A 23,355-nucleotide genomic window follows, 5' to 3' on the forward strand; every position below is an offset into this window, starting at 1 on the left:
CACTAGTCATTAAGAAAGGAAGATCAAACCCAGGATGGCATCTCAAATGAGACACCACCTCACACTCTCGAGGAGGGCGTCAATAATCATTAAAGGCATGGAAATAACGCATGTGGATGAGGGTATGGAGAAGTTTGAAGTTCCTGTACACTGCAGGTGGAATGTCAAATGGCTCATCACTGTGGGAAACATTGTGGTAATTTTTTCAGAAACTTACTATAGCATTATAATAAGTGACCCACAATTTCCCTCCTAAGTCTATACCCCACCCACCTCCCAGATGAAACCAGGGATTCAAATACATGTCTCCCCATGAATGTTTGGAGTAGCCCCATTTGCAGTCACCAAAGGTTGGAAACAAGTCACATGCCTTCAGTGGATGACATTCACATTGAAGGCCATGGTTTCTACATACAAAGGGCATATATCCAGTAGTAAAAAGGAATAGAGTTCTGATCCATGCTACACATTGGATGGAACTCAAAAGCATTGTGATAGGTAAAAGAATCCAGACACAGAGTTACATATTGTATGGTTTCTCTTATGTAAAATGTCCAGAATAGGTAAAGCCATAGAAATAGTAAGTGGTTTGGTAGTTGCTGGCATGGGGGATTGAAAAATCAGGAGCTATTGTGTGATGGATATTAATGTTTCCAGCAGCCAGAGGCTGTGTTTCTAGAGTTGTTAGAATTCCCGGGCTCTGGCAGCATTAAGAAGCAAGGCTCCACCATTCATCCCCAGTAGGCCAACTAAATACATGAATAATATCACACAGCACAGAAAGCACGTTTATTTACTTTGTCTAGATTGGGAAGAGAAACAAAGAGACCCAGTGACTCTATCTTGAAATGAGGTACAGGTTTAAATAGAAGGCAGGAGGTATGTATCATCATAAGTAAGCAATCCCAGTCAAAGTGTGGTCTTGTCCATCACTGTCTCAGCTCCAGTCTGTTGGGGAATATTACTTTAACTATGTAAAGATGTGTTGCACATAGCCTGCCTAAAGCACTTGATTGGTCTAATAAAAATCTGGATGGTCAATATCGAGGCAGGAGAGGGATTGGTGAGGCTAGAAGGGCAGAGAGAATAAATAGGAGGAGAAATCTTGGCTCAGGAGAAGAATGGAAAGAAAGAGAGGGAAAGAAACAGACATGCCCGGGATAAGGGGCAAGAAGCCAGGAAGCTGCCAGCCAGACATGAGAAGCAGTGGAAGTAAAATATATGGAAAGAAAGAAAGGTAAAAGGTCCTGAGACAAAAGGTAGAGAAAGGGAAACAGGTAATTTAAGTTAAAGAAAAAAAAAAGCTAGTCAGAAATGAGCCTAAGCTAGGTCAAGCATTCATAACTTAGTCTCTGTGTCATAATTTGGGAGCTGGTTGGTGGCCCAGACGCAAAACCCTGATACACCAGTCTCTCCTGCAAGACGTTCTAACAAGTTGCTAGAACTGGGAAATCTTTTCTTGGGAAACAAGCTCCTTTTCGGGCAGACACTAGGTTTCAGCCTTTTTTTTTTTTCTTCTGCCCTGTGACTCCCAGGGGAATTCCATTTCCTTGAGGAACAAATAATCTGACAGGTCAAAGGAGGGGCACAAATTTAGAATATCTTTGTTCCCACAGGATGGTTACAGTAATATTATGAAATATTAAATGCCACTGATGATTAGCTCACTGTAACCATAAAGATACTTAATTTTATGTTATGGGACTGTTGTTACCTCAATAAAAACTTTCAAGACACCTGGGTTCAATAAAAAAAAAAATAGAAAGCTGAGCTTCTAGAATCTGCCAACTCCACTCCTACTACATTGTCAAGCTTAAATCACATATTTTGACTTAAATTCTTCCATGTTGGGGTTTGTATATGGTTTGAGTGTCCAACAGAGATTCTTGGAAACTTGGTTCTCATGTGGGGATGGTCAAATATGGGAGAATGATTAAGAGGTAGGGTGTAACTAACACGCTAGTGGAAATCAATGTCTGATCAGATGTCAGGACCAACTAAAAGGAGAGAAATCACACCTGGTACTGGAAACCTAGTCAGTCTCCCAGGGCTACCGATGCAATGTGACCAGCTACACCACAGTTCTACCTCAACGCCTTCCTTCCCTCTATGCCTATACTGTGTCTCAAGCTGTGAGACAAAGCGAACTTCTTCCTCCAGCTGTTTTCTTCAAGTATTTTGTCATAGTGACCTGAAAGCAAATAATTCCCATGCTCTCTCTCTGTCTGCCTGACCTCTGACTTTTCTCACCCATGACCACAGAAGGTTGTAATAAGCTGGTTTTCTACTGAGGGTTATGACGGAAACAAGAGTGTGACTATGTCTTACTTAGCTCAGGGAAATCAAGATTAGTAACACACAGTTCTACAACTGACACATGAATGAGTCAACTCCCTGCCTAACCTGATTTCTGGAAGCTCTACCCAGTTGTCCTAGGTTGTTTCAACAAAGGGGAAGCTCCTGAAATTAGCATACGTTATCAGCAAGTGTGGGATGACTCAGGTACTTGAGTAACATCAGTTAGAAGTATCGTGGGGGGGGGAGAACTAAAACTCCTTCCAGGTGAAGCCAGAGAGGCCAAAGGGACCATGGAGATGAATACATCCAATCCTGCTGACTCTTCAGAGAAGCTAGTTGAGGTTAAAAGTGGAGATGATGACTGTGCCAAGGCTCATACCAGACCAGACTCAGAGCTTCTGGCTCCCAGGCCAGCTCTCATGCCACGACACTGGAGTGTGGCCAAGAAGGCCATCTGGGGACTCCATCCTAGGCTTAGTCACAGACAGTTCCACTTTCCCCACAGTTTCTCTGACCAGCCCTAATATTGTTGGAGGAAATGATGTGTGGCTAATTCCCAGAATGGGATGCCATGTGATAGTAATGTATATTGGAGGAGAGCAAGGTGGCTCTGTGTGTAAAGGTGCCTGCAGCCAAGCCTGGTAACCCGAGTTCAGTCCCTGGAACCGACATGATGGAGGGAAAGACAGACCCACAAATTGTCTTCTGATCACCCCCACAACACACACATCTAAATGAATGTAAAAAAATTAATCTCCACACATTTACATTATATATGTACCGAAAAGACAGAAAAAAATACATCAAGATGCTGCAGTCAACTCCTCTGGTTGATGGAAACATGCACAGGGCCAACTGAAGGGTGCTTGGAAGAAGTTAGGTAGGGTTATTTGCAGTCTCTGACCTGAGTCTAGTTAATTAATTAAGTGGTGAGCTCACTAGTGATAATGGAGGTGTAGTAGGCAGCAGACACTGAAAAAAAAAGTCTCCACAGTTCTGGTGAAGATGAAGATCTACCAAGGAAACCCTGCTTTGTAAAGAAAGTTGGAAGCAGAAATGGAAATTGGATTGTCAGGAAATTAGGGAAACATGTTTGATCTAACCAATAGAAACTAAGCTGCAAAGGCTGACCTGAGAGCAGTAAATTTCACATGCAGAAGATATGCCATGCCCAGACAGTCAGGTCACATCATGAGACTCTGCTAGGGGAACAAGCTGTGGCAAAAACAGTGAATGCTCGCTCGCTCTTTCAGGAGTGCCTCCCCACACGGACTTGGTGCTTTAGGCTGTCTCAGAACCAGGGGCTGTGATCTGGGCTGGAACATTCTTCATGCTCAGTCTCCCTAATCAGTCACAGTGTACTTGACTCCAACAGCAAGACAGACTGAGAGAGCTACACATGCCACCAGTGAGAAAGCCCTGTCCCTTGGCAGCCCCAACTTATGGAAGAGCTCAGTTAACTGGTGCTTAAGAAGCCAGAAATAATAGTATATTCCCACATGCCAAAACCAAACCTAAAGGATGTGAGGCAGAACTTGAGCTATTAGCAGAACTAAATCTCCCCCTTTCCCCACATAACTTTTCTTGTAGTTCTAAGAGATAAATGAGGAATTCTATGCATATTCTTTGCAAGTGGCAGTTTTGCAAAATCCATGTATGGAACTATATCTGTACTCTTTATTAAAAAGGAAATGCAGCGAATAATATATACAGGAAGAAAAATGTAAAGTTTTATGCAATGTAAACAAATGCAGGGGAAATTTATTCACCTAGGAAAATGCTTTCAAGTCTAAGAATCTATGTTTAAATAAGTTGAAAGAAATAAAGTATCCACACACATTTGATAAACTAGTCACACACATGTACATTTACAAAGTTGATTTATTCCAAACTACAGTCTTCTAGGGACAGCTAATTGACAAACATTATTTCTCGGGCTGTAAACAGATTTCAACACTTCACATATTACCTTGAATATTCTTGAGAGAGTTTCTAGTGCTTTCCATACCACAGTTGCTTTCAGCCATATTTTATAAGCTGAACAGCTCTCGGCAAGTGTGCCTAAGGGGCATTAGAACTTGTTCTAAATCAGCTGCCAGAACTAGTCTGGGCTGCTCCATCTTGCCCAGCAGTGTTTGGAAGGAAATACCTTGGCAATGGTCTATATAACATAGAGCAATCCTGAAATTCTGTGGTCTCAGATCCACTTACAACCGCACCAGTGAGCAGAGCAGTGAGCAGAAAACCAAGGCTAAGGTGTGGGCTTACCAATGGTGTCATCAGGATGAGGGAAGCCACACCCAAGGCAACTGTGGCTTCCAGAGATTTAGCACATCTCATGGAAGTTAATTAAGGAAATTGCTTAATGTTTCTTTAAAGCACCAGTTGGTTCGTCTTTACATGTTCTTTACTTCTGTTTTGGATTCTTACCTTCACTTCGGGATGTCTTCAGGGACAGTACTACCAAGAGGAAGGCTGGATGAAGGGCCACAGAGAAAGCCATTGGTCTGATTGTCTGAAAAAGATAAATTGCAAGAAAGGGAATTTTATTTAGCTTTAACTCCTGATAGGTTTTTTCAGGCCAGCCATGGTCAGCGATGGAAGTAAACTCTTTTATTCTTCTCCTCCCATTGTATCCATGTCATCTGCCTTTGGAGGAAGAATTCACATTTCCTATCTTGTGAAATGTTCCTCCGGTCACAAATGAGGTACAAAGCCCAGGCCTCAAGGGACCTATGTACACCATGAAGACTTCCTCTGTGTGGGATATGGAGGCTAATCACTGGCAAGAACTCAGTGATTAGCCAGTTCATTTGATTCATTCAAGCAAAGCCATCAAAGCAAAAACCCAAGTTAAAAAATGAAAAACTAAACAAAACAAATGCTGATTAGAAAAAGGACAAATATAATCTCAAAAGGGCTAGGTTTAAATTAATCACCTGATGGGCTAGAGAGATGCCTCAGAGGTTGGGAACCCTTGTATCCCTTGAAGATGACCTGGGGTTCGTTTCCAGCACCCACTCGCTGGCTCCAAATCATCTGTACCAGGGGTCCAACACCCTGTTCTGACCTTTGCAGACACTGGGTACAAATATGATACACAGGCATAGATGCAGGCAAAACAACTATACAAGAAGTAAAATAAAGCAAATATTTAAAATTTGTAACAAATAAATTAAAAAAAATCTAAATCAATCACCTACCCAGGCTTCCCTTTTTCTCTCAGTGAAATTCAACCTTGAAAAGTTAGCATATCCCAGGGGATGGCCATTCTCATTGCTCAATACAATTTCCACCTTTTGTTTGTTTGATTGTTTGTTTTGGTATTTTTACCTCTGAAGAGAATTACAAATTGCAGGCCAAAAGAGTTCCACTGAGTCATAAGGTGCTTTGATCAGAGGACAATCTGCAGGCAGAGGGTGTAAGTCTAGATGACCTCAAAAAGACCAATTCGTTCCTAATTTAACAGCAGCCCATTACTTAGGGGAAGCGTTAATCTTCCCTTTTTTCTTTAGGACTCTGAGTCAGCAAGGAGATACACCGAAGGATTCATAGAAAGCCCGTTCTGCCGTTGTCCTGTTGCCCGAATCTCATCCAGAGCTAGAAATTCTGAGTCCAGTTATGAGTTCCCACTGCCATCGTCTCTGGTCGTTTTCAAATAGTGTTTTATAGGTAAACTAAGACCATAGCAAAGACAAGAACTGGGTAAAGTAAGCAACACTATGGGGGTCAACAGGCCTGTGTGTTGAAGAAGTAGGCAGCCTTTCTTCACGTTTCCTGTCAGACTATTGTCTACTCTTGGCAAACACATCAGTCCATTCATACTTGATCTCTACATACAACCACATGGTGTGACTGAATGCCAGAACCAGGGGGAGAGCTAATTCAAGGAGAGACTGTGTTTGTGTGTGTGTGTGTGTGTGTGTGTGTGTGTGTACACACCAGGGAGCAAAGTAAGAGGCCCATCAGGAAGTGTCTGCCACTCTGTTGAGAGTAACTTCAGTCCTGGGTCCAGGCACTTGCCACTGTCTCCTCCCACCCTCTCTCTCTTGGAACACAATCAGGCCACCGTGGGAAGAAAATCTCATGTCACAGTCTGAAAGCAGAAGGCTCTAGAGCTGGTGTGCACATCAAATGATTTCTCTATGACAAGCCTATTTAAAACGTTTCTAAATATATGGCATTATCTCAAGAAGTTAAAGTCATGGGCACAACAATATTCAGCAGAGAAGACCAGAAGTAGCAGTGAGCAGACATCAGAGGATAAAGTTTGCCGGGTAAAGCTAACGGAAAACATGAGCAGTCACAAAAGACCACCAAGTAGGTATCACAGGGATGTGTCAGTAGCTCAAACCATCTGCTCTCTCATACCTGTTGGATTGATAGTCCCGAGAAAGAGCAACAACAATACTTCTCATTTCTTGTCATCTACCAGAGGCCCACCACTTCTTGTACACCAGACAGGTAGCAATTGTGACTCAGCCGTCACTGTCCTCACCTAAGTTCAGTGGCTACAATAATTTCCCTTTCCACTGTTTCAGTGCCCCCCACTTTTGGTTCTTCTCAGCCAGCTACTATCTGACAATACAACTGTGAAAATTCCAGAAATAATTAGTATGTTTGCATGTTTTTTATAATTATTTATTTACTTACTTACTTATTTAGAGAGTGTGCGTGTGTGTATGTATACATGTGAGTATGGATGTGTGTGTGTATATGTGTACATGTGTGTACACGCCCATACCGTGGTGCATATGTGCAGGTCAGAGAACAGACTCCACCATGTGGACTCCAAGATCAAGCCCAGGTTGCCAGGCTTGGCAGCTAGGGCCCCTATCCACTGAGCTAATATGTTTTAAATGGCCCCTACTTCAGTCTAATGTTACACTTGTTCTGTGTCATTGGGGCTGTTAGTGTCTTACTGGCCAATCATGTACAATACAGGAAAAGTTAGCACATACAGAGTGTGAGTCTACCACTGCTTTCAGTTATCTACTGCGAACCTTAGAGTGTGTTCTCTCCAGACATAGAGGAACCCTGCATAGTTTGTAGTGGCTTCACTGGACCACCACCATCAATCCGAGGACCATGGCAGCAGGACTATGAGTCCTCACCATTGTCTGGGCTCCTCCTGGCAAAAATCAATCAAGTTCTTGAAAACGGGCAGAATGGAAGTTGGCAGCTGCAACATCAGTGGAGCATTTCTTTAGAAACTGTTCAGGAATAACCATGCAACAGCCAGAGGCTGCCAGTGTGTGGAGAAACAGACATCACCTACTTGCAAACCCTGGGAACCTTCTAAGTTATCCCAGCCTGAGGGCCACCTGTTTCTTGATGGGCCCATGAAGACTGGGAGTACCCAGAAGATTCGAGAACCAAAAGGAGGAAGGTATGGCTGAAAGGAGGGATGAGAGGAGAGGAAGCCAGGGTTGAGATTGAGGGTTCATGGCGAACAGAGCAGAAAGAGCAGGCATTATATTTGAATAGCTTGGGCTGCCACAGTGAAGCACTGGGAAATACCACAGAGGTGTACTGAATTGATGCACACAGACTGGAGCCCAGAAATTCATAAGGAAAGGGTGCAGGAGCAGATGTGGAAGGAAAGATAGAGTCAGAGTCAACAACAGTCCCAGTGAACATAGAGGACGGGGTTTGGATGGTGGAGGTAGTAAGGTGTGGTGGGGTCAACGAGAGCTTTCAATGGCAGAACTGAGGAGGCATGGGGTGGTGGTCAAATGAAACAACAAGAATTTGGCTTCAAGCCCTCTGAAGAACAGAATCACCATTTAACAAGGCAGAAGACTGGGCTGGATGGATTGGGGTTCTCTAACAAAAGCTCACCTTCAGATAGAAGTTTAAGATGCTTATTTGATCTGCAAGAAAAGATCTTAAACATCCAGCTAAATACTCAGAATTCCTGTCCATCAGTGAAGAAAGTCAGGTGCACATGGGACCACGTGATTGCCAAGACAGAAATAAGGACAGAAAAAGGACAAGTCCAAGCCCAGAGCTTTGGGATACTCCACAGCTTCCAGGAACTCCCCTGACCATACATGCACTGAGCAGAGACAAATGAAAACGCAGGGTAAGCTTGGCTTTCAAGCACTCTCAAGGATCATGGTCATGGGTGGGTGAGTGGGCCGGTAGATAAGAACCTGCCTATGGAGCAGAAATTTCCTATTGCTCAGGGGACATCATGTCCAAGAACCCAGCCTCAAATTCACCCAGCAGCCTGAGAAGCTCTGCAGCTCCCAGTGAGCAACAGTCTACTCCTGATTTCCAGTAAGAAAAGGATGACAGAGGGGTGTGTCTGTCTGTACTACTAAGTCCTTCCCCCAAATCTGTTCTTTCTTGAATCTTATCATTACTGAGTAGACTCTGTACAACTAGAGAGAGCAGATCAGAGTCTAAGATGCACTGGGCACCAGAGTCCTAGGATATGGCTGTCAACCAGGAAACATCTGGGAAATGAAGAAAAATGGATACCAGTTTTCTCCTATTCTCTTCTTCACTTTCAACTTAATTTAATGAAAATATAAATTAATTCCATCTCAGGCCCCCTTTTTTTTCTGTCACCAAATATTGACCAGTTCATAACGTTTGGCACATGGGGTTGGGAGGTGGAGAGAAAAACTGCTGCCTGTTTTGTAATTTACTCTACTCGTGCATTTAGTCCTGCCTTGCCACATCTTTCCTCATCTCTGGGCTCCGTTCAGTGTTTATCAACCTCTGTGGAAATCGTGCTTGCTTTACTGTGTTCTCTGAATGCCATCACTGCTCTTTACATCTCATGTGCAAACTCCCGTTCTCACTGAACATCCTCTGACTGTCCTTCAGCGTGAATACTACACGCGCAATGAAGTGTACTTCTAAGGAATACATAGTGGGCCTTCCCTTACTGGAATTTCTTGCTCAACCACGACTAAAATATTTATTCCTGGGAAGTCTCTCTACCACAGACAATCCTCATGAGACATAGTAACAGCAACAGTCAGTTGCTTCCCCAAACCTAGGTGTGTTGCCAAATTCTTCCAAACTGGCTGAGTGACCCACTGCTACCATATGCAAATGCCATTTAAACATGTTTGTGAATGGTGTGTGCCTGTGTGTGCCTGTGGTGTGTGTGTGTCTGTGTGTGTGTGTGTGTGTTTATGAAAAGTCTGTTCTTAGAATTGAATAGTCTTCAAGAGAGCTTATATAGTAGACATCTCTCAACAAATTTCTGAAAATTGAAATCATAGCAAGAATTGTTTTCAACCTCAATGAAGAAAAATTGGAAATTAATACCAAGAGCTCTGTGCTGCAGGGTAGAGTGGCATGCTTTGGGGGGCAGTTATTCATCATCTCCTTTTTCCAGGGCACTGCCATTTGGTTTGTTGAGGCCCTCTAAGGGGTCCTCACTATTTCTGTATAAGACTGAAGATCCAGGTTTCCCTCCAGCTTCCTTCTCTTCAGGTTCTACCACTAGGACAAATGCTTCCAGAAGGTTCTGGCATTTTTTCCCCATCCCGGTTTTGCATCTCTCCAATGGATAACTTGTGTCCAACAAATTCCCAAAGCAAATCCTGATATGAGGAGTTGAATTAGTTCCCGTACAACTGATTTCATTTTAGGACAACCTTCAGTTGAACATTTCAGGAATGTGTGACCTCAGCTGCAGCTAAAGCTTGGTCTCTGGGTGATGGGTAAAGCCAAAAGAAGAAATGGTAAAAACCAAATGCAAATAGTATTGTTGATAAAAGGAGATTTAGAAATTTTGTATGTGCTAAAGTTTGTATATGAATCATTTGAGAAGACAAATGTCATCCCCATAAATGATACTGCAACAATAACCTGGACATCGTGGGATGTACTGGACAGTGATAGGAAATCCATAGGGTCAAGCTCCACTCTGGCAGTTAGTTGTTGCATCACCAAGCACTAGCTCTTTAACTTGCCTCTTCTGTGAGTGAGAATGGAAGAGCCTGTCTTAGACAGGAGACATAGCATGATTAAGAGTGACCTCATATAGAAAACCCAGGGAGTTTTTAACATTATTGCTATTGCTTTATTCCTTCAAGCAAAATATATTCCAGATAGGCACAAATGCAAGATACAAACCACTAAAAACACTTTAATGAAACATAGCTTCATTTTTAAATGCAATCTGGCAGCCATGATATGAAACCCAAAGCAGTAAAGATAAAGGTTGCTATCCTGAACTATATACACATTTTTAAGAATTAATGTTAACTAGAAATATATGGCAAAGAGTTGCTGTCCCCAGTATACAAACATCTGCTAAAAATAAAATTAAAAGGCAAATAGCTATAGCAATACATAAGTATATAATTCAGGAAAAGAAGAAAATGCACATACTAAAAGAGAAAAAGAAATTAAGAAAGACTACTTGGATTAAGGAAAGTCAACTTCAAACAGGCATATGGTGATGTCTGCTAACCAGTACTTGGGAGGCAGAGGCAAAGAGGCAAGAGGATCTCTGTGAGTTTGGGGCCAGCCTGATCTATCTAACGAGCTCCACAATAGCCAAGGCTATGCAGTGAGACCTTGTCTCAAAACAGTTACATCTAACAAACCCAAGCAGTAATTGATCATGCAAACATCCGTGTAACATCAAATTGTCAGAAATAAAAATGTCTCAATACCACTTGATGGTAAGCGTTCATGAAATAAACATCACCGCTCACTAAGAATTAAAGAAGGCAACTTCACAGAAGTGTGTTTGACTGTATCTATTAAACATTAGTGTGCATTTTATTTGATTCAGAACTAATCCATAATTCTATTGTTAGGATTTATCCTACAAATAATATAAATATATCAAATGCCTACTCAAAGGAACTGGAAATTTTAATTACTGTGCATTTCCACCAAGGGAAACCATACGACATTTTAGGAGGATAAAGTAGACACATGTGTTGACATGAGTTTCAGAATAGTGTTTGCACAGGAGCATCTCTGTAGGAAAAGCAGGGTTGCTCAGAGCTCCTTCTCAAAAAGACCTGACATGTGGACACCATGACTGACAGCATCCACATAGTCACTCTGTCCAGTGACCAAACTAAGGCATTCCCTGAAATGGACTACTCTGAGAAGTAACTTCATCAGGTCTCCCCCTCCTCTAACAAAAGCTTTCCGGGAACTGCTCTGTGGTGGGAAGAGGTCCTCTTCACTTTCCTCTTCCCTAACTGCACAAGTGTCGGGCAGGCATTGGCCTGATAGCCCCTTCTCCATTTTGCTTCATCCCTCTAAGGACCTGTCTTAGTTAGGGTTTCTATTGCTGTGAAGAGACACCATGACCAAGGTGACTCTTATAAAGGAAAACATTTAATAGTGGAGGTTCACTTATAGTTTCAGAGGTTCAGTCCATTATCATCATGGTAAGGAGCATGGCGGCATGCAGGCAGACATGGTGCTGGCTACATCTTGATCAGGAGCAAACAGGAAGAGGTCTAACATACTGGGCAGTATCTTGTGCATATATGGGATCTCAAAGCCCACTCCTACAGTGACACACTTCCTCTAACAAGGCTACACCTACTCCAACAAAGTCACACCTCCTAAAAGCCACTCCCTTTGGGGGCCATTTTCTTTCCAACTACCATAGTGCCTCTGTACACTTTTTTCTACCTTTTGGTTTTCTAACTAAAGAATTCAAATGGGTCTGGAAGGAAATACCTATCTATTCACACTTACAAACCTAGAGCTTGGATAGAAGGAAGGAGGTGGGGATGAAGGAAATTACAAACATCTTTTTCAAGTTGCACGGTCCTGTAACACAAGCTTTCTTTAAAGTGTGTGTGTATGTGTATATGTGTGTGCATGCATGTGTTCATACTTGCAAAAGCAGTGAGAATTCTATTATTTTCACATTTGAACCATATACTCCAGGAGAATCAACTAGCTAAAGTCATTTTCTGATTCTGTTCTAACCCATGGCAACTGAGTAGATCTGAAAGAGGTTAGCAACTTTAGGATATGAGTAAGCCTAGGTGAGTATTATTTGTTATGTTTAATATCTGTGAGCTCTTAGACCCTGGATGCAGACATTGAAACAATGCCTTCTAAATGCCATCCTCTAACAAAGAGATGATGAATTTATATGTGAAGTTTAGTTAGTCCAAACCATTTTAATTTAGTTCTTTAACATGGAATACTTGTATGTACTTTTTCACAGTTATAAATGTGAATGTGTATGCACATGCATGTGGAAACCAGTGGTTAACCTTGGTGTCATTCTTCAGGAGCCATCTATCTTTTGTTTTGAGACAGGCTAGATGATTTAAGCTAGGATGGCCAGCCAGTGAGTCCAGGGAATCTGCCTGTTTCTACTTCCCCAGCACTGGAATTAAAAGCCTTTGCCACTATGCCTGGGTTCTTTTTGTTTGTTTTATATTACATGGGTAATGAGGATCAAACTTGTGCACTCATTCTTTCTCAGCAAGCACTTTATTGACTGAGCTATGTCCTCAGCACCTACCACGGAGCAGTCAAAGAAAACAACTTGTACATCATGTCAAATCACACACATTACAAGTAGAACGTACGATCACTCACAGTGTAATTTAAAACTGCATTGGAAGACTACATACTGAAAAGTATGAACTAAGGACTGACACCAGCTGATACTTGTTGGAAACCATGGAAATCATGTTACTGCTTGTTAGGAGTGAAAAATCCAGATCACATTTTGGACTAAACAGAAAAATCAGCACAAAACCGCATCCTTGGGTAATGTTTGAGGAGCAGTGTTACATCTAACATTTATTACATATTTGTGTTTTCTAGAATTCTACCTGTGGAATAACCCTTCTCCACACTGTGTAAAGTATGTTGTGACTGGTTTAATAAAGAATATGACTGGCCAATAGCTGGATAGGATATGGTTAGGTGGGAAAACCAGACTAAGGACTCTTGGAAGAAGAAGGGTGGAGTCAAAGGAATCACCAGCCAGACACAGAGAGGAAACTGGAGGTTCAAGATGAAAAAGAGGCAATGCCATGTGGCAAACATAGATTAAGATAAATAGGTTAATTTAAGTTGTAAGAGTTAGCTAGTAACAAGCCTGAGCTATTGGGCAAGCATTTATAATTAATAAGAAGTTTCCCGGATTTCTTTCTCCATGAATGTACCATCTGTATATAGTAGGGCTACAGATTTTTTTTTTTAGTTAATCTTGTATCCTGCCACTTTGATGAAGGTGTTTATCAGCTGTAGGAATTCCCTGGTAGAGTTTTTCAGGTCACTTATATAGACTGTCATATCATCTGCAAATAGTGAAAGTTTGACTTATTCCTTTCTGATTTATATCCCCTTGATCTCCTTTTGTTGTCTTATTGCTCTAGCTAGAACTTCAAGGACAATATTGAAGAAGTATGGAGAGAGTGGACAGCCTTGTCTTGTCCCCAATTTTAGAGGAATTGCATTGAGTTTCTCTCCATTTAATTTGATGTTGTCTGTCAGCTTGCTGTATATTGCTTTTATTATGTTAAGGTATGTTCCTATTATCCCTGATCTCTCCAAGACCTTTATCATGAAGGGGTAGGGATAATGCTAACCAAAAAAGTGAAAGACCTGTACCATATGAATTTTGAGTCTCTAAAGAAAGAAATTAAAGAAGATACTAGAAAATGGAAGGATCTCCCATGTTCTTGGATAGGTAGGATCAACATAGTGAAAATGGCAATCTTGCCAAAAGCAATCTATAGATTCAATACAATCCCCATCAAATCCCAACACAATTCTTCACAGACCTTGAAAGAACAATTCTCAACTTTATACGGAAAAACAAAAGACCTAGGATAGCCAAAACAACCCTGTACAATAAAGGAACTTCTGGAGGCATCACCATCCCTGACTTCAAGCTCTATTATGGAACTATAATCCTGAAAACAGCTTGGTATTGGCATAAAAATAGACAGATAGACCAATGGAATAGAGTTGAAAACCCTGATATTAACCCACACACCTATGAACATCTGATTTTGACAAACAATGCAAATTTATATGATGGAACAAAGAGACCATCTTCAACAAATGGTGCTGGCATAACTGGTTTCAGACATATAGAAGACTGCAGTTAGACCCAAGCCTATCACCTTGCACAAAATTAAGTCAAAATGGATCAAAGGCCTCAACATCAATCCAGCCACACTGAACCTATTAGAAGACAAAGTGGGAAATACCCTTGAATTAATTGGAACAGGAGACCGCTTCCTGAACATTACACCAGTAGCACAGATACTGAGATCAACAATTGATAAATGGGACCTCCTGAAACTGAGAAGCTTCTGTAAGGATAAGGACACAGTCAGTAAGACAAAACGGCAGCCCACAGACTGGGAAAAGATCTTCACCAACCCCACATATGACAGAGGACTGATCTCTAAAATATACAAAGAACTCAAGAAGCTAGTTTCCAAAACACCAAACAATCCAATTAAAAAGTGGAGAACAGAACTAAACAGACAATTCTCAATAGAGGAATCTAAAAATGGCTGAAAGGCACATAAGAAGGTATTCAACATCCTTAGCCATCAGGGAAATGCAAATCAAAACAACTCAGAGATCCCATCTTACTCCTGGTAGAATGGCTAAAATCAAAAACACCAATGATAGTTTGTGCTGGAGAGGATGTGGAGAAAGGGGATCACTCCTCCACTGTTGGTGGGAGTGCCTACTTGTCTAACCACTTTGGAAATCAGTATGGTGACTCCTCAGGAAAATGGGAATCAATCTACCAAAAGATCCAGCAATTCCACTCTTAGGCATATACCCAAAAGATGAACATTCATACAACAAGGACATCTGTTCGACGATGTTCATAACAGCACTATTTGTAATAGCCAGAAACAGGAAGCAACCTAGATGCCCCTCAACTGAAGAATGGATAGAGAAAATGTGGTACATTTACACAATAGAGTACTACTCAGCAGAAAAAAAAAATGGAATCATGAAATTCGCTGCAAAATGGATGGAACTAGAAGAAACCATCCTGAGCAAGGTAACCCAATTACAAAAAGACAAACGTGGTATGAACTCACTCATATGTGAATTTTAGACTTAGAGCAAAGGATTACCAGCCTACAATCCATACTGTCAGATAGGCTAGTAAACAAAAAGTACCCTAAGAGAGACATACATGGTCCTCTGGAGAAGTGGAAAGGGACAAGATCTCCTGAGCCAATTGGGAGCAAGGGAGGAGTTGGGAGGGAGCTAGGAGAATGAGAAGGGGAGAAGAGGAGGGGTGAGGAGGACATGAGGGAACAGAAAGGTTGAGTCAGGGGAAGAATAGAAGAAAACAAGAAAGGAAATACCATAATAGAGGGAGACTTTTTAGGTTTACAGAGAAATCAGGCACTAGGGAAAGGTATGGAGATCTACAAAGATGACACCAACTAACAATCTAAGCAACAGAGGAGACGCTACCTTAAATGCCCTCCCCTGATAATGAGATTTATGACTGTCTTATATGCCATCCTTTAGCCTTCATCCACCAGCTGGTGGAAGTAGAAGCAGACACCCACAGCTAATCACTGAACTGAACTGGAATCCAGTTGCAGAGAAGAGCAAGTGATGAGCAAAGGGGTCCAGACCAGGCTGGTGAAACCTACAGAAACAGCTGACCTGAACAATGGGGAGTTCTTAGTCCCCAGACTGATAGCTGGGATACCAGCATGGACTGATCCAGACCCTAGGAACATGGGTTTCAATGAGGAGAACTCAGAAATCTATGGGACCTCCTGTAGTAGTTCAGTACTTATCCCTAGCATAGTGTGGACTTTGGGAGCCCAATCCACATTGGGATACTCTCTGAGCCAAGACACACTGGGGTAGGCCTAGGTCCTATCCCGAAGGATATGTAGACTCTGATGACCCCCTATGGAAGGTCTCACCCTCCCTGGGGAGCAGAAAGGATCTGTGATAGGTAGGGTTTAGGTGGGGGGGCTGATAGGGGAGGAGGGGAGGGAGTGGGAAATGGGAGTGACATGTAAAACAACCTTGTTTCTAATTCAAATAAAAAGATGAAGAAAAAGAAGTTTCCATGTGGTTATTTGGGAGCTGGCAGGTGGGAAAGAAGCATCTATCTACAACTATCAGTAAATGAATGTGAAGATTGGTTAGTTCCCACTATCAGCATTTGGAACAGCCCAAAGTAGGATATACAGTGAAATGTGAAAATGATCACAGATAGTGTGTATTGGAGGGTAGTTTTCTGGCTAGTGGTTTGTTACATGGTTTATAAGAGAGGCCTAATTTTCAGAAACCTTATGGAAGAGATTCTGTTACTGTTCCTGGAGGCAGATAAGGACACTAAGGGCAAAATAGGTGGAAGGTAGCTTGGCCTATGACACAGGTAACCTGAAGTAAAGTCTGTACTTGAAACCAGGTGAGTCACTCACTAAGCCCAACTGCTTCCCATATGGCATCACCTTGTCTGTGCTTGGTGTTCATGTCAAAATGGACAGTGAGGAAAACACCATTGCTGATAACTGCAAACTCGGGAAAAATTCAGATGGGACTTTACTAAATGAGACAAGTTAGAAACTTTACAGGGAAAGTAAAGATGTAAAGGAAGCTTTTCTAAAATTTGTTTTGAAAAAAGTACAAATATGTATTTTAAATCTAAACAAATATAAAAGCTCCAGTACTTAATGACATGGTATTCACATGAAAGAGGCTGCCCCCAAGACAATGGAAAGAAGACAGTCCAGGGACCGATTCTGTATGAAGAGGAACTGATTTTAAGATGAAAACCAAATTTCATTTTGAGTCATGGTATATGCTTCAAATCCCAGCACTCCAGAGGGCAACAGAGTTGTGGGTTCAAGGCTAGTGAGCCCTTGTTTTAAACACCCCTCCCCAAACAACATAAACTGAGTTTCAAATGATAGACCATTAAATAAATGAATAGGGTCAACAATCTAAAAATTTAGAAAAGAATTAAGTTGCATCCTTACCTTCACTATTTTTTTAGAAATGTGATTTGTAATGTTACTATGTAAGAGCCAAAATAGTAAAAGTGTTAGCAGAAATAAGACAATCTAATTTAGAGGACCAAGACTTTCTCAAATTAGGCAAAGTACAGAAACCATGAAATTGTGCTGACAACACAAGTATTTAAAGTTTCTGTGCGAAAAAGGATCACTAATGCCAGAAGCATTTTGAGTAAGAAGATAGGATGTTCAGACAATGGAGTGCTGCTAGTCTCAAAAACCTAGGATGACTGATAGCTGCCCCAGCCGGGTTTTAAAAATGTTACACTAAGTGAGACAGTCACAGAAGCACAAATACTATGTGATTCCACTCATATGACGGGCCTTCACCAGCCCAGTTGAAAAAACAGAAAGTAGATCCACTGAGGCAAGAAAGGGAGAAGGAAACTGGTGACTGCCATTTTGTGACAAAGACTTGCAGTTCTCAAAAGTGGAAGAACTCCAGAGTCGCTTGCAGGAGAGTTGTGAACACACTTAATGGCACTGAGCTTTATACGTACGATGGTTTAGATGGAAACTACTATAGTATGTGTCTGATTCCACAATTAAAAAAAATTAGGAAAGGCAGCATTATGGTAGAAGTGGTTGCATTGTCTGTTATACACAGAGTATTACATTTGGGACAGAGCAGACTTTCTGCAATGCATAAAAGCAAAACAAAACAACTATGAGGCAAAGAGATAGTTCAGTGGCTGAAGGTGCCTACCCAGGACCCACTTGGTGGAAGGAGGGCACCAACTCCCTTAAATTTTCCTTTGGCTCTCCCCTGCCCACTATGGCATGAACAACACTCCCATACATAAATGTAATAAAAAATCTATTAAAGAATAAGAGTAACCAACTCAGTGTAAGAATGAGTAAAGCTGAAACAGGTTGTTGTAGAACACAAATGATTCCTAAATATATAGAGATATTAAATTGCAGTAGTAATTAGCAAAGGCAAATAAAAATGCTGTACTGGATCTCACCCACTTACGAGTTTGAAAATACACGTATTTATGTTAGCTGTGGCAAGTAGTGTCAGAATTCCATACATTGACTTGTACACTTATTTATGAAGTAGAGGTATGTGGGAAACCTGTTGCCCCTAAAAAGCTCTCCTGGAATTCCACACCCCAGCAATACTCAAAGACCAATGCATTATCTTCCTCGAGGCATTGTTGCTAATTCTAAATAATTTTTTAAAGCATAGTACCCATCAATCAGGGAAATGACAGATAAATTCTATTCTATTTCTGCTTTGGGTTAACATGAAGTCCTTGACAAAAGATCTATGTATAGATATGGAAAAAACTTTTCAACTTAGATTGTAAAGAAGGAAGCTGTACACTACAGATAGAAAATTTACTTAAAGATACTTTAAAAATCTGTCTGTATTCTTCAAATCTTTATAAACAAAAGTATCTTGTAGTGATATTTATCATGTTATGACTTAAAAGTAATGTTGGGGTGTCAAGTTGGTGAAATGGTACACTCACATGAGTTAATCTGCATTGTCAACTGAATTCAGTGTCACTTAGGAGATATCTCTGGGTGTGTCTCTTTAGGGTTTTACAAAAAGGGGTAACTGATGAGGGATGACCCATTGTTGATGTGGGTAATACTATCCCAAGGCTGGCATCCCATATGGTATGAAAATGAGAGAGGGATTTAGGGGAGAGATGCTAGCCGGGCAACAGCATATTCCCCTCTCTCTCCTTCCTGATTGCCAATATGTGCCCAGCTGCTTCATGGCGGACTCTATCCTCTCAATCCATGAGCAAAAACAACCTTCCCTTTCTTAAGTGACTTCTTGTCCAGTATTTGTCTCAACAAAGAGAAAAATAATCCACCGTACTGCACGGTCGATCTAGACTGGTACCAGGTGACAACGAAAGACTACGAGTTTCATTGCATCCACTTTCCTACTGTCAGAACATCAGCAGTTGGTTGTTGTTTGTGTTATTTCAAAACTGCACCAGTCAGATGGAATGTGAAGTAAGTAAAACCTGGGGAAGCAGGACAGTAAAATGTGGGGAATGAAGACTGAAGTGGGGATCAGCCACTGGGAAAGAAAACCTCGGGTAGGGACAAGGAAGTTTGCTTCAGGGAAAGGTTTGCTCTCCAAAGATCCTGATAAGCTATGTGTTTTGTTTCCGATCTCACATGGTGTGCTATTTGTTTTGCTTTTCTTTCCCTCCTCTCTGAGAAAGGTTTCCTGTCTAGAGAGGACGGCCAAAACCTCCTGTTCCCACAAATTAGTTGGAGAATGCGCACTGTGATTTCCTTCCAGAGTCAGCAACCACCCAGTCCAGGTCTCATAGGGAAAGCACAAACCATTCTGTTGTCAAAGGCAGCACCCTCAGTCACTCACTGAGAAGCACAGCCGTGTTCCTGACTCGGGTCTTTTCTCACGACAAAGACAGACAGAACATCAGCACCTTTGGACTTCCTATGCACTGGGGAAGGGAAACAGGTGAGGGTAGGGGGATGGGAAACCCCCTCCCCCATGACTCTGGTGACCTCCAGCCCTTACTCCAAAAAACCCTAGAATTGGAAGTACAGCAGAGAGGCTATGAGAATCTGAACTGAAATCTTGACTCTGTCACCTGACTAACTACTGGACCATCATTGCCTCTTTATGTCTCTGGACCTTGGATAAAATGAAATACACTGTTCTTGGTCAAGAGTAATAGAAAGCATTGTTATTATGTTAACAAGGAAAGTGAAACTAAGCCATAAAAAGTAAGCTGCCCCAGGTCCAGGTCTGTTTACATTAGGGTTTGGACCTGTGGCTGCCTTTTTTCCCCTCCTTTCAGCAGAGTGCCTTTAGCCAGCACATAGCTTCCTCTTTCAACTGTGCCTATGTCCACCTCTGCATCCAGGTGTCTTGAGAGGAAACAGTTTGATCTCAAAGTGCTCTTACAAGGTATTGCAGGCAGCCTCTGTCTGAAAGCAATCCCTGTGCCGCCAGTCACTCACGTGCCAGGCAGGGCAGGTGGAAGCAACAATGGATGAGTGAGTGGACAAGCGCCCCCCGAAGAACTGTTAAAGGGAATCTCTGTATTCAGGCTCTGATTTCAGTACACCACCGCTACCCCTCTAGTCTCGGAGACACTGACCTGGAGCCTATAGCTGGGCATCCTTGACTGTTAAGCAGCTTGAGAAGAGGTACCTGCTCTCTCCACCTGTGCAGAAGCGCTGCCCCCATACCTATCTCATCCCTGTGCTCTCCTCTTAGTGGAGAGGGAAGCACCTATTCTCAGAGAAAAGGCAGGGCTGTGTGGGAGTTAAGGGAATGCAAGAGGATGGGGCAGCCATCAACTCCCACAGGGTATTTTGGGAGAGAAGCCAATGCAGCCAAAACGGGAATCCTAACTCCATAAACATTTCCCCAACCACTGGAGAGAAAGGCCAGGGGATGGTGAACCTCAAAGCAGGCCTGGACTCAGCGACTTGGCACTCCAAGAGGATCTGGTCTTTTAGAGTTACCCAGTAGGTAGGCGGCACTTATCTGTCTTGAGAGTGCAATCTCGGGAGGCAAAACCAAGGTGGGACGGAGCGGTGGCTGCGCGGAGCCAGTGCCAGGCGGCTGCGGGGCACCGAAGCTCGGGGCTCGTCCGTCCGTCGGGGAAGCGGAAGGAGGCGGCGCACAGGCGGCGAGGGTGCGCGGGGCCGGTACTCACCCGCCTGGCGACTGCTCCACCCGCTCTTCGGCCTCGCAGGGGCGCGGGTGCGGATGTCGGTCCCGGCCTGTGGAGGCGGCCCCGCGCCCGGGCTATGAATCAGCTGCGGGGCAAGTGTCCAGGGGCGGGAGTTACGGGAAGGCGACGAGGAGGGGGGTTGTGGGGAGGGCCGAGGGGCAGCACTGTTGCAATTTCCCGTCTCGCTGAGCGCTTTTGGCACTCCTGGGACCCACAGGAATTTGCCTCCTGGTCCCATGGGAGATGTAGGGGGAATGACCCAGACCCTGCAACGCGCGCTGTTCCTGGGACTCGGCGGGCGGGACGGGTGGGAAGGGAAGTGGGAGAGGCTTGAGAAGGAAAAGCTGCGCCCAGAGAGTAGCATCCCAACTCTCGGAAGGGCGGGGAGAAGCCTGGACCCTGTGCCCTAGGCCAGGTGTTTCTGCACGGAGCCACCTGCGATGCCTGCAAGACCCAACCCCGCGCGATCTGTCAGAAAGTTGCCTGAAAGGACAAACTCTTGGGTCAAACTTATGATCGTGTTAACTTTGGGCGTTGAGAGCCAGACAAACGTGTTGGAACAGCGGTCTACCCAGCGTGTTCCCCTGAACAACCTGGAAAACGCCCTGTCTGAACATGCCTCCTGCCGCTACAGACCTGAATGGTTTGTCCACCGGAGAGTCGATTTGCTTTCTCTCCTTAAAATGCCGGTCTTCCAGCTCAGGAGTTTGAAAGACAGTTTTGACCTCTCTTTATGGTTGTATGGTAGAATGTCTGCAACGAAATCGACCCTGGGAACTGGCAGGAAGCGATCGAGACCTGTGTGGCAACGTGTTCTCTTCTACCCAGGCCCAGAAGCTGGGAGAACCGCCCACCTGAACAATTAGACCTTGCTCCTGGGCAGCTAACAGGCATTTGGAAACCACCTAGAAGTCACAAATGGAAGCGAGCTGAGAATTCTGATAGATCAGGACATGGTGAAGTCTTAGAATCAGTAATTGAGTTAATGGGGCATTTCAAAAACAATGTCGGAAACATTAGTTATTACAAAAACCTTACTTCCATGTCTGTGTATGCTTTTTCCTCCTCCCTAATGGCATTTCAGGGAAGACTTTTTTTCTTAAAGATCCTAATCTTCTCAATACCTAATACCTAATGGTGCCCCAAAGACTGGAGTACACAGTAAATATTTGAGGACAATTAGGAAAAGGTACATCAATTCTAGTGAATAAATTTGCCACACCTTTCATTACTTAGTTTTTAGGAGTCCATTAGTGTGGCCATGTGAACAGCCTTAGGAACACCTTCGAGCCAAGTTCTCACTCACTGGAAAGGCCTTCTGATCTATTTAACTAAGAAAACATTGGTGTGTGGGTGTATCAGTATCTCTTTTTATAGGAAGAGTTGAGAGAAGTGTCTCTTAGAGCAGAAGCTACATTAAATAAAAGCCATTGACGTGAAGGATGCTTTTAGTTTTTATGCATGTATGTGGAGTATATTCTCCCTCAGATCTCCCCTCCTTCCCTCATCCACCAGTGTCCCCCAAGCCAGCCCTAATCCCACTTCATTGTCATATATGAATGCATGATTTTATGGATCTATGTAAAATCTAGGAACCACAAACAAGAAAGAAAATCTGGTGACGATTGTCTTCTGAGATCGGTTTACTTCACTGAGTACTATTATCTTCATTTGCATTCATTGTCCTGTAAGTAATATGGCCTTTTTCTTTCTGTAAGAAAAAGTTTGATTGTGTGTGCAGACACACCCGTTTTCTCACCCATTCCTCTACTGTCGGACATCTGTGTTGGTTCCATAACAGCTACTGAGAACAGTGCTTCAATAAACACTGACATTCAAAGATTTCTGTGATATGTTGACTTTAAGTTCTTTGTGTAAATACCCACTTAATTTGGGCTCCTATTAATAGTATTGTTGGAAGAAACTAAAATGTCGGATTTTAGTAATTATTTATGCTTTTAATCCCAGTACTTGGGAGATAGGCAGATCACTGTGAATTCCAGGCCAGCCTGGTCTACATAATAGCCTTCCAAAAAAAAAAAAATAGTAATAGTGACTACATATAATTCATTTATTTTTGTCCTGTTCTAATTTCTTAAGTATGTGCCTTTACTGAACATCCTAGTTGCTATACACATTGTGCATTTGCGCTCCTGCTCAGAGAGTGGATTGAGTATTATCTTCACCAAATCTACATCAAAGCTCAGAATGTGACCATATTTGGAAACAGTGGTCTCTCAGGTTGACTTAAGACAAGGTCACTATGGATTAACAAAGTGATGGCCATGTTTACAAGAACATGTAAATCTGGGCATGGGTAACCAAGATGAACACTGTATGCCTGTTAAGGCAGAATCTGAACCTATTCCATCTCATAC

At 42.7% G+C, this 23,355-nt stretch overlaps 1 protein-coding gene across 6 annotated transcripts in view; it reads right to left on the minus strand.

The window, feature by feature from the left end:
- Positions 1-21,143, minus strand: part of Osmr (oncostatin M receptor) — a 65,808-nt gene extending 44,665 nt beyond the window's left edge. The window contains exons 1-3 of one of the 6 annotated variants that reach the window (XM_027401344.2): positions 20,960-21,143; positions 5,238-5,423; positions 4,729-4,813 (exon numbers count right to left, since the gene is read on the minus strand). In XM_027401344.2, coding sequence (XP_027257145.1) covers positions 4,729-4,801 — 73 coding nt within the window. In that variant the 5' untranslated portion in view covers positions 4,802-4,813; positions 5,238-5,423; positions 20,960-21,143. Of the gene's footprint in view, positions 1-4,728; positions 4,814-5,237; positions 5,424-20,395; positions 20,667-20,765; positions 20,935-20,959 lie in introns of those variants that run through there. The other 5 variants (XM_027401343.2, XM_027401341.2, XM_027401345.2 and 2 more) reach the window with 5 other exon arrangements.
- Positions 21,144-23,355: the final 2,212 nt, after the last annotated feature.

The sequence above is a fragment of the Cricetulus griseus genome, chromosome 2 (assembly GCF_003668045.3).
Source record: "Cricetulus griseus strain 17A/GY chromosome 2, alternate assembly CriGri-PICRH-1.0, whole genome shotgun sequence".
In the NCBI taxonomy this organism is placed as follows: Eukaryota; Metazoa; Chordata; class Mammalia; order Rodentia; family Cricetidae; genus Cricetulus; species Cricetulus griseus.